General features: G+C 43.7%; 1 protein-coding gene across 1 annotated transcript; it reads right to left on the reverse strand.

The window, feature by feature from the left end:
- Positions 1 to 5,255: 5,255 nt before the first annotated feature.
- LOC137353184 (probable G-protein coupled receptor 139) lies at positions 5,256 to 7,897 on the reverse strand. Its single transcript, XM_068019232.1, has 2 exons — positions 7,783 to 7,897; positions 5,256 to 6,160 (listed from the first exon to the last, which is right to left on the reverse strand). Exons 1-2 carry the CDS (start codon positions 7,850 to 7,852, stop codon positions 5,256 to 5,258), a joined length of 975 nt encoding a protein of 324 aa, XP_067875333.1. The 5' UTR covers positions 7,853 to 7,897.
- Positions 7,898 to 12,281: the final 4,384 nt, after the last annotated feature.

A 12,281-nucleotide genomic window follows, 5' to 3' on the forward strand; every position in this document is an offset into this window, starting at 1 on the left:
ACATTTCTAATATTTGCCAGTTCTGAAGAAGGGTCACTGAGCAGAAACATTAACTCTGCTTCTCTCTCCACAGATGCTGCCGGACCTGCTGAGTATTTCCAGCATTTCTTGTTTTTATTTCAGATTTCCAGCATCTGCAGTATTTTGCCTTTATTAATCTTCTTCCTTCTGCCTTCCTTTGGCTTGCTTGCTGCCCTTTTTCCTGCCCCGTTCCAGTTTTGCTCACTGTTTCACTCTCCCTTCCTTTTGATCTCTCTCTTCCCTCTGTTTTTCTGAATTATCTGTTTTTCACTCTTTTTCGGGCTCTGTGTCTCTCTATTTATACCTGAATCTACAGGGACAGGAATGGATGTTGCAGGTTCCGGGATTTAGATGTTTCAGTAAGAACAGAGAAGATGGTAAAAGAGGGGGGGGTGTGGCATTGTTAATCAAGGAGGGTATTACGGCGGCAGAAAGGACGTTTGAGGACTCGTCTACTGAGGTAGTATGGGCCGAGGTTAGGAACAGGAGAGGAGAGGTCACCCTGTTGGGAGTTTTCTATAGACCTCTGAATAGTTCCAGAGATGTAGAGGAAAGGATAGCGAAGATGATTCTCGACAGGAGCGAGAGTAACAGGGTAGTTGTTATGGGGGACTTTAACTTTCCAAATATTGACTGGAAATACTATAGTTCGAGTACTTTAGATGGGTCAGTTTTTGTCCAGTGTGTGCAGGAGGGTTTTCTGACACAGTATGTAGACAGACCAACCAGGGGCGATGCCACATTAGATTTGGTACTGGGTAATGAACCTGGCCAGGTGTTAGATTTAGATGTAGGTGAGCACTTTGGTGATAGTGATCACAATTCGGTTAGGTTTACCTTAGCGATGGGCAGGAACAGGTATATACCGCAGGGCAAGAATTATAGCTGGGGGAAAGGAAATTATGATGCGATTAGGCAAGATTTAGGATGTGTAGGATGGGGAAGGAAACTGCAGGGGATGGGCACAATCGAAATGTGGAGCGTATTCAAGGAGCAGCTACTGCGTGTCCTTGATAAGTATGTACCTGTCAGGCAGGGAGGAAGTTGTCGAGCGAGGGAGCCGTGGTTTACGAAAGAAGTTGAAGCGCTTGTCAAGAGGAAGAAGAAGGCTTATGTTCGGATGAGACGTGAAGGCTCAGTTAGGGCGCTTGAGAGTTACAAGCTAGCCAGGAAGGATCTAAAGGGAGAGCTAAGAAGAGCGAGGAGAGGACATGAGAAGTCATTGGCGGATAGGATCAAGGAAAACCCTAAGGCTTTCTATAGGTATATCAGGAATAAAAGAATGACTAGAGTTAGATTAGGGCCAATCAAGGATAGTAGTGGGAAGTTGTGTGTGGAATCAGAGGAGATACGGAAAGCGTTAAATGAATATTTTTCGTCAGTATTTACAGTAGAGAAAGAAAATGTTGTCGAGGAGAATACTGAGATACAGCCTACTAGGCTAGATGGGATTGAGGTTCACAAGGAGGAGCTGTTAGCAATTTTGGAAAGTGTGAAAATAGATAAGTCCCCTGGACCAGATGGGATTTATCCTAGGATTCTCTGGGAAGCTAGGGAGGAGATTGCAGAGCCTTTGTCCTTGATCTTTATGTCGTCATTGTCGACAGGAATAGTGCCGGAAGACTGGAGGATAGCAAATGTTGTCCCCTTGTTCAAGAAGGGGAGTAGAGACAGCCCTGGTAATTATAGACCTGTGAGCCTTACTTTGGTTGTGGGTAAAATGTTGGAAAAGGTTATAAGAGACAGGATTTATAATGATCTTGAAAAGAATAAGTTCATTAGCGATAGTCAGCACGGTTTTGTGATGGGTAGGTCGTGCCTCACAAACCTTATTGAGTTTTTCGAGAAGGTGACCAAACAGGTGGATGAGGGTAAAGCAGTGGATGTGGTCTATATGGATTTCAGTAAGGCGTTTGATAAGGTTCCCCATGGTAGGCTATTGCAGAAAATACGGAAGTATGGGATTGAAGGTGATTTAATGCTTTGGATCAGAAATTGGCTAGCTGAAAGAAGACAGAAGGTGGTGGTTGATGGCAAATGTTCATCCTGGAGTTTAGTTACTCGTGGTGTACCGCAAGGATCTGTTTTGGGGCCACTTCTGTTTGTCATTTTTATAAATGACCTGGATGAGGGTGTAGAAGGGTGAGTTAGTAAATTTGCGGATGACACGAAGGTCGGTGGAGTTGTGGATAGTGCCGAAGGATGTTGTAGGTTACAGAGGGACATAGATAGGCTGCAGAACTGGGCTGAGAGATGGCAAATGGAGTTTAATGCGGAAAAGTGTGAGGTGATTCACTTTGGAAGGAGTAATAGGAATGCAGAGTACTGGGCTAATGGGAAGATTCTTGGCAGTGTAGATGAGCAGAGAGATCTTGGTGTCCAGGTACATAAATCCCTGAAAGTTGCCACCCAGGTTAATAGGGCTGTTAAGAAGGCATATGGTGTGTTAGCTTTTATTAGTAGGGGGATCGGGTTTCGGAGCCACGAGGTCATGCTGCAGCTGTACAAAACTCTGGTGCGGCCGCACCTCTAGTATTGCGTGCAGTTCTGGTCACCGCATTATAGGAAGGATGTGGAAGCTTTGGAAAGGGTGCAGAGGAGATTTACTAGGATGTTGCCTGGTATGGAGGGAAGGTCTTACGAGGAAAGGCTGAGGGACTTGAGGTTGTTTTCGTTAGAGAGAAGGAGGAGGAGAAGTGACTTAATAGAGACATATAAGATCATCAGAGGGTTAGATAGGGTAGATAGTGAGAGTCTTTTTCCTCGGATGGTGATGGCAAACACGAGGGGACATAGCTTTTCGTTGAGGGGTGATAGATATAGGACAGATGTCAGAGGTAGTTTCTTTACTCAGAGAGTAGTAGGGGCGTGGAACGCCCTGCGTGCAACAGTAGTAGACTCGCCAGCTTTAAGGGCATTTAAATGGTCATTGGATAGACATATGGATGAAAATGGAATAGTTTAGGTCAGATGGTTTCACAGGTCGGCGCAACATCGAGGGCCGAAAGGCCTGTACTGCGCTGTAATGTTCTCTGTTCTATGTTCTATGTATCTTTATTCCTCTGTATAATTCTGTCTCTTCGTGTCCTTGCATTTCTCTCTGTCTCTCTCTCTCTCTCAGACTGTCACACACACTCTCTGTCAATCTCTCTATTATTGATCTAACAATCATGCTCGAATTTTATAAATCACCGGTTAGGTCTCAACTGGAGTATTGCGGACAATTCTGGCACTACACGTCAGGAAAAACGTGTGCCTTAGAAAGATTACAGAGGGGTTTACGAGATGTTCTGAGGGATGAGGTGTGCGTTATGAGGGGAAGTTGGTAAAGTTAGGACTGTTCTACTTGGAGCAGGGAAGGTTAAGAGGTGATCTCAGAGGATTATAAGATGATGAGAAGTTTGGATAGAGTAGATAAAGAAAAAACTATTCCCTCTGGGTCTGGAACCAGTGGTCAGAGATGCTCAATCATTGGAGAAAGATCGAGTCAGGGATGGGGGTGATGAGGAGAAATATTTTCACTCAGAGTTGTTGGGATCTGGAACATGATACCTGAGAATGTGATGGAAGCTGATTCCATCAATAATTGTAAAAGGGAGCTGGATGGGTATTTGAGGATCAGGAACTTACAGGGTTATGGGGACCAAAAAGCAGGGATATGGGACTGAGCACGACTGCTCTTTCAGTGAGCCAGTACAGCCATAATGGGCTAAATTGTTAGAAATTAGAAATATGCCTAATATGCATATATAATCAGCTTGGAATAGCTACAGGATGAGGTTAGTGCTGTAAGTTTTTGTTTTACTGAAAGCTGCTTAAATTTCCTTTCTCCAGAAATGAATGATTATTTTTAGCGAAGGATGGTTAGCCCAAATAAGGAGCCAAATTGTGTAGCTGCATTACTAAATAGCCCTAATTCAAAGCTGTGCTCGAATCTCCATTTAACCTTTACTGTGTGAGAGCAGAAGTTCTCTCTCGTGAACCATCTTGTGTTCCAATATTCTGATCAGGAATTGGAACAGTGAGACTGGATGGCTGGCCTTCTGAACAGCTCTGAGTATAAATAAATCATAACAGACAGATATCAACAATAAAGCCCTGAAAGTTAGTTTGAAGGACAAAAATGGCACTTAAGGAAGTTGTGGGACTGATCATGGAGACAGGGCAGGAAGAGGTAAGGAAGGCAGTTCTGAAGCTAATGTAAAGACCTGGTTGATCAAGGATGGAAGGTATGTGCAAAGGCTACAACAGGTCACGGAACATAGAAGGTAACTTAAGGGCGGGCTTTTACTCCATATTTCAAAAAAGGACCTTGACATGTCATTGGATACCTTGTATGAAGGGGAACTTTTATAGATCAATGAGATCTTGTCAATAATGAACCCCAGGTTCACCCCTGAAAACAACATAAAGTGAAGGGTTTTGCAAGGCATCAGTGCAGTTAACGGTGAAGAGGGACTCTCAAGGGCAGATCCTTGCTGACTTTGGTCTAATACTCCTGGGCAGTTCGAGCAGAAATTGTGAGAAGAAGCAAGGCACTGAGAAAAGAGAAAGCAGGAAAAGAAAAGTCATCCTGGTCGACATGGATCAGTATTCACTGCTTGTCATTGTCATTATGTTTGTGCTGTATAACTAGTATATTATATTCTGCCTCAACTCCAATTAAACTCACAATATTCAAAATATTGGTTGCAGTTGAACCCGAATCATTGATTAGATAATTGATAACAGCAACAAAGTGTGCTTCAATTAAAATCTAACAAAATGGCGTCCTTCTCTGCTGTAAGTTTCTATGATAGATGGATATTTATCTATCTTCTACCTATCAAATTATCTATTTATTTATCATCCACCTAATGCTTTTATCGTCTATACAAGCACCCTTCATCCTTATCTCCATTGATGTGGAGAGCCCTCATTCTGATCAGATCTACGGAAACCACTGTGGTTGGCAGCTTTGCCCATTCTGCTGTGGGTCCAGGGCAGGTTTAATTGAAGTCCAGCTGAGCTCTTTAGTGTTGCCTTTTTGGAGAAACAATTCATTAATTATCTGCAGAATAAGTCCTGCCTCAATGGTTCAGAGTATCAATAAAATATAATCTCAGAATCAGATTTCAGATCATTACAGGGCTCTGTATTGATAATATAAAATGTGCTTTCTATCCTATGGTGAGTGTAGGGGACGGAATATGAAATGGGTTTTAGTTCCAGTGTTGGAAATCCTTCAGCTTCTTCTATGATTTAATTAAATTAACAATGAGATTGAAAGGGTATTTGACTGCACTCTTCAGCTCTTCTCTGAATCTAGTCTGGGTTACAGCGTAAATACACGTGTTGGTGCAGGAACTGAGAACCTGCAGCATCAATGATGTGTGATCTGTGATGAAATGAGGGTCAGTGTAGGAGGAATATTGCCAAGTATCGGTAATTCGTGCATAAATGCTGTACACAAGCCGGATCACCCATAACAGGAGAAAAATGCCGGATATACTGAAGAGTAAAATGATTGATTTCCTTCGGCTCTCCATCTCTGGATCCTTGTGATTCTCTCCTTTGCTGCGGCCTTGGAGCCCTCTCCGGACTCTACTGCTCACTAAAATACGTCTGACTGTCAGAACATTGAGCAGCAAAATCAGAAAAAACGGGGCACAAGGGGTTAAAATGTAGTGAAATAATTCAAATACAGCCCATGTTGGGGAAGTGTAGAAGCTCAGTTTAACAACACAACCCCAGGGAACGTTATCAATTATATATGCAGGTTCATATTGAAAGTACCAAGGGAGAGACTCGAAACAGCCCAGCACACTCACTGTTCCCAGAACCACGGCCGCTGTTTTCTCAGTGCAATATTTTGTTTTCAGCTTCTCACAACAAATGGCCACAAATCGATCAAAGGTGAAAGCAACTGTGAGCCAGACAGAAACCACCGTGGCTACAAACTTCAAGGTGATAATGAGACTCGACACTGGAGTAATGTTCAGGAATGTATCTGGGAAATAAATTGGAAGAGTCCATCTCAATATAGGATCAGTGATAACAACCAGGAGATCAGCCACTGCCATTCCCACCAGGTAGAGAGTGATACATTTGGAGAGACCGCACTTTCCTCGGGACAGGATCACAATCGCCACCAAGTTAACTGGAAGAGAGAAAAAAGGAAGCAGAGAAATTACTGGTCAGACATGAACCAAAGCAGCAGTTTGACATGATCTGGGGTGAAATTTCCATCTTTGTTGCTGCATTGAATGGTAAAATCTGACCCATTGACCTGGGCAGCACTTACCCACAGAGAAATTACTAAAACACAATTATCAATAATGAATTGGGAAATCGATACAGAAAGTGAATAAAGTTAGCACTGGATCCACTGAAAGGGCTGAGTGAGGGGGCAGTGCCAATGTGGAAATGCGAAGGTGTTTTACTGAGTAGGATCCCAATGGGTTAAATCAAGTTTTGGGGCACCAGGCTGACAGCCAGGAAGTTTTGGGGAAGGGGCAATGGTTTGATGCTCTGGGTTAAGAGAGCTGCCAGGGGCTGATACAAGGGCTGATACAGCATGGGAAAGTGCTGAGAGCCACGCCAGGGAGTTTGAGGGTCCAGATTGGGTTAGACGAGGCTGCTGGAGACTGAGCCGGTGAGTGAGATTGGAAGGGAGACAATGAAAAGGACATGTAGGAGCTGGAGGGGTGACAGGAGCAAACTGATAAAAACATCACCAACACATTTCATACGAGCACACGAATATACAAATTAGGAGCAGGAGTAGGTCACTCGGCCCCTCGAGCCTGCTCCACCATTCAATAAGTTCATGGCTGAACTGATTACTCAACATTTCCAACTAGCCTGATAACTTTTCACCCCTTTGCTTATCAAGAATCTATCTACCTCTTCCTTAAAAACAATTTCTTTTTACAATATAGCCCAATGACAGTGAACATATCCACAGTGAACAGAGAAGGAGATGTGAAAGAGTCTGCAACAAACTCAGTTCAGTTGCTCGGCTTCTGAAGCAGCATCAGACACACACAGAATGAAATAATATTTCACAACAGTGATAACCAAGAAACACATTGAAATCCCAGTTAAACTGAACCATGTTATGAGTTGTGAAGACATTGTGCTACCTCCTTGTGAAACAGAGACTGTGAGCAGTCTCATTATCCATCACTGAAAACACATTCAAAAAAATAATCCAGGACAGGTTCGTTCCACAACATGAAACTGCTCACAGCTCCTGATGCTCTTAGCCCATAAACCTGGGTCCAATGCATTCTGTGCAGAGAATAATCCAGTAACAATGCCAGGGTTGCATAAAAAAGATAATTACAAATATAATGAAACTCTTACAAGAATGAAATAGAAGAGACTGAGGACCTTCCATCACAGAAACATAGAAACACAAAAATTCCATGGCACAGAAAGAAGCCATTGAGTCTATACCAACTGAAATGAGCTATCCAGCTTAATCCCACTTTCCAGCTCTTGATCCATTGCCCTGCAGGTTTCAGCACTTCAAGTACATATCCATGTATTTATGAGGGCTTCTGCCACTACCACATTTTCAGATGGTGAGTTTGAGAAGCTCAGTTCTCCTCAACTCCCCTCTAATTTTTCTACCAATTACTTTAAATTCATGCCCCCATCATTCAACTGCTGGAACAAAACAGGCAGATATGTTAATGATGCAGCAAGAAATAATACCAAGTACAACAGAACAGTTATCATTAATTTGTGCCATTTACAGCTGAGATAAGAGCTTACCAGGAACTCCAACAGCTGCAAGAATAGGATAGTAAATGCGTTCTATCTGAAACATTACTGGGTATTCCATTTCTGTGAGATGCAATGACTTCTGTTGATCAGCAACCCACAGCTGCAGCAGGCACTCTGAGCTGATCCATTCCAATGGGTCCTGATTTATACAGAGAAAAAGTCTCCACTGAGATGTTTATACCCCAGATCATTGTGATTCGTTACATTCACTTGAACAAACACATGACATCAGCAGCTTTGACTCTGATGTAAACAATGTGATTGATAAAACACAAACATCTCCAAGTCCAGGAGACTAATTTAGTTAGACCTCTCTCCGGAATAAATCTATGTTCATACAGGACTGATCCCACAATAATGAGTGGCTTTATTTACAGTCTCCATATAACTGTACTGACCATGTTTACTCCTGTTGATTCAGTTATAAATGTTACTCTTTTGTCCACAGTATAAACTGAATTCAGGGACACAAGCAAACACATTTTTCTTTGTTCTTCCAGTTTCCCAGTGAAGGTATGAACTATGAGTCTCTGACATGGAGGCAGTTAAAGGTCACATTCGGGATTGCAGCCTAGAAATTACTGTGGGTGATATTAGGGGACAGACAGTGAATATGTCCTATTGACATTCTTCTCTTTGTTATTTCACTGCAGACATTTACCTGTTTATTCTACATTGGTTAATGGCTCCAGTAAAATGAGAACGGTGTCACCTCCGGACTCCATTCCTCCAGTTCATTCCTGCCCAGACACCCATCTTCCACCTTCCATTGATGGACACTGATCCAAAGCTCTGCCGTCCATGTCCAGCCCTCACCAAATCCTGCTCATGCTCACCCTCACTGATCCACATTTGCTCCCAGCAACCCAACACCGTAGATTTCAAATTCTTATCTGTCGGTTAAAATCCCTCCATGTCCTCACCCACCCCATTTCCAGCCTCTCCTTGAAACCGACCAGAAACCCACCTGTGAGCTCTCCATACAGAATCACAGAATCACAGAATAAAACAGTGCAGAAGAGGCCCTTCAGCCCATCGAGTCTGCACCGATGCATTAAAACGTCTGACCTGACTAGCTAATCCCATTTGCCAGCACTTGGCCCATAGCCTTGAATGTTATGACGTGCCAAGTGCTCATCCAGGTACTTTTTAAAGGATGTGAGGTAACCTGCCTCTACCACCCTCCCAGGCAGGGCATTCCAGACCATCACCACCCTCTGGGTAAAAAAGTTCTTCCTCAAATCCCCCCTAAACCTCCCGCCCCTCACCTTAAACTTGTGACCGCCTCGTAACTGATCCTTCAACCAAGGGGAACAGCTGCTCCCTAGCTACCCTATCCATGCCCCTCATAATCCTGCACACATCGATCAGGTCACCCCTCAGTCTTCTCTGCTCCAGCGAAAACAACCCAAGCCTATCCAACCTCTCTTCATAGCTTAAATGTTCCATCCCAGGCAACATCCTGGTGAATCGCCTCTGCACCCTCTCCAATGCAATCACATCCTTCCTATAATGTGGCGACCAGAATTGCACACAGTACTCCAGCTGTGGCCTTACCAAAGTACTGTACAACTCCAACATGACCTCCCTGCTTTTGTAATCTATGCCTCGATTGAAAAAGGCAAGTGTCCCATATGCCTTTTTCACCACCCTTATAACCTGCCCTGCTGCCTTCAGAGATCTATGGACAAACACGCCTAGGTCCCATTGTTGCTCGGAACTTCCCAGTGTCAGGCCATTCATTGAATACTTCCATGTCACATTACTCCTTCCAAAGTATATCACCTCACACTTTTCAGCGTTAAATTCCATCTGCCACTTTTCTGCCCATTTGACCATCCCGTCTATATCTTCCTGTAACCTAAGACACTCCACCTCACTGTTAACCACTCGGCCAATCTTTGTGTCATCCGCGAACTTACTGATCCTACCCCCCACATAGTCATCTATGTCATTTATATAAATGACAAACAATAGGGGACCCAGCACAGATCCCTGTGGTACGCAACTGGGCACTGGCTTCCAGTCACTAAAACAGCCGTCTGTCATCACTCTCTGTCTCCTACAGCTAAGCCAATTTTGAATCCACCTTATCAAGTTACCTTGCATTTCATGTGCATTTGCTTTGTTGATAAGTCTCCCATGTGAGACCTTGTCAAAGGCTTTGCTGAAATCCATGTAAACTACATCAACTGCACTACCCTCATCTACACACCTGGTCACATGCTCAAAAAATGCAATCAAATTTGTTACGCATGACCTCCCTCTGACAAAGCCATGCTGACTATTCCTAATCAAATTTTGCCTCTCCAAGTGGAGATAGATTCTCTCCTTTAGAATTTTCTCCAATAGTTTCCCTACCACTGACGTGAGACTCACTGGTCTGTAGTTCCCTGGCTTATCTCTACAACCCTTCTTAAATCGTGAGACCACATTAGCTGTTCTCCAGTCCTCTGGCACCTCCCCCGTGGCCAGAGAGGAATTAAAAATTAGGGTCAAAGCACCTGAAATCTCCACCCTCGCCTCCCACAGCAGCCTGGAACACAAATCGTCCACACCTGGAGATTTGTCCACTTTTAAACCTTCCAAAACCTCCAATACCTTGTCACTCCTTGTGTCAATTTGCTCAAGAACCTCACAGTCTCTCTCTCTAAGTTCCATATCAACATCCTCATTCTCTTGGGTGAAGACAGATGTGAAGTATTCATTCAACACCCTACCAATGTCCTCTGGCTCCACCCACAAATTTCCCCCTTGGTCCCTAATGGGTCCTACTCTTTCCCTGGTTATCCTCTTCCCATTGATATACTTATAGAATATCTTGGGATTTTCCTACTTTTATCAGACAGAGCTTTCTCATATCCCCTCTTTGCTCTCATAATTGCTTTCTTAAGCTCCATCCTACATTTTCTGTACTCCACTAATGCTTCCATTGATTTGCTCTCCTTATATATGCTAAAAACCTCTCTTTTCCTTTTCATCGTACCCTGAAAGTTTCTGGTCATCCATGGTTCTCTGGGCTTGTTTCTCCTACCTATTACCCTGGAGGGAACATGTTGGGCCTGTACCCTCCCCATTTCCTTTTTGAATTCCCTCCACTGCTCTTCTGTAGATTTCCCGACAAGTAACTCTTTTTAGTCTACCTTGGCCAGATCCTGCCTTATTTTACTAAAATTTGCTCTCCCCAATCCAAAACCTTTTTTTGCAACTTGTCTATTTCTTTCTCCAAAACAAGCTTAAATTGTACCATGTTGTGGTCGCTATCACCAAAATGTTCCCCCACCAACACATCAACCACCTGTCCGGTTTCATTCCCCAGAATTAGGTCCAGCAGTGCACCCTCCCTTGTTGGATCCTCTACATATTGAGCTAAAAAGTTCTTCTGTATACATTTTAAGAACTCCACTCCACTCCATCGAAGCCCTGAATACGATGACTATCCCAATTAATGTTGGGAAAGTTAAAATCACCTCATATATTTACCCTGTTATTTTTACACAGCTCTGCAACTTGCGCACGTATTTGCTTCTCAATTTCCCGCTGATTATCTGGGGGTCTATAATAAACACCTAGCAATGTGGCTGTCCCTTTTTTATTCCTAAACTCTCCCCATAAAGCTTAATTTGATGCCCCCTCCAAGATAGGGCGGCTCTGTGGCGCAGTGGTTAGCACCACAGCCTCACAGCTCCAGGGACCCGGGTTCGATTCCGGGTACTGCCTGTGTGGAGTTTGCAAGTTCTCCCTGTGTCTGCGTGGGTTTTCTCCGGGTGCTCCGGTTTCCTCCCACAAGCCAAAAGACTTGCAGGTTGATAGGTAAATTGGCCATTATAAATTGTCACTAGTATAGGTAGGTGGTAGGGAAATATAGGGACAGGTGGGGATGTTTGGTAGGAATATGGGATTCGTGTAGGATTAGTATAAATGGGTGGTTGATGTTCGGCACAGACTCGGTGGGCCGAAGGGCCTGTTTCAGTGCTGTATCTCTAATCTAATCTAATATCATCTCTCCTTACTGCAGTAACTGACTCCTTAACTAATATTGCAATGCCCCCTCCTCTGCCTCGCCTGAAGATTCTATATCCTGGGATATTGAGCTGCCAATCCTGCCCCTCCCTCAACCATTGGTGCTCCCATCCACAGATATGGAATCAGCTGTTAAATGTATACTAATAACACCAGCTTTACCTCACCCCTAAATATCTCCGTGTTGTCCATCCTTATTTAAAAATTTCGTACCCTTACCCAACCTTATCTGTGTACCTTCCTCCAGTGTACAATCCTCCTCTCCTACATCCTTCAATCTTTCTGTTCTTTGTACTGTGGCTGTTTCTGTATCCTACTTCCATTTGCCCCAAACTTATCAACTGTGCCTTCAGTCAGCCTCCAGAATTTTCTCCTTAATCCCCTGCACCTTCCAGCCCTGTCCTGCTTTAAATTGGTCCAAAAATCCTCTTCTTTTTGACTGAGCTGATGGTTGCTCCTCTGAA

This window comes from Heterodontus francisci, chromosome 40 (assembly GCF_036365525.1).
Source record: "Heterodontus francisci isolate sHetFra1 chromosome 40, sHetFra1.hap1, whole genome shotgun sequence".
Classification (NCBI taxonomy): Eukaryota; Metazoa; Chordata; class Chondrichthyes; order Heterodontiformes; family Heterodontidae; genus Heterodontus; species Heterodontus francisci.

Bases quoted from the DNA above. Each gene is read 5' to 3' on its own strand.
- LOC137353184 (XM_068019232.1), bottom strand. From the start codon at position 7,852: ATGGAATACCCAGTAATGTTTCAGATAGAACGCATTTACTATCCTATT. The intron at 6,161-7,782 runs GTAAGCTCTTAT...TCTCTCTTCCAG, and splicing joins TGCAGCTGTTGGAGTTCCTG to TTAACTTGGTGGCGATTGTG.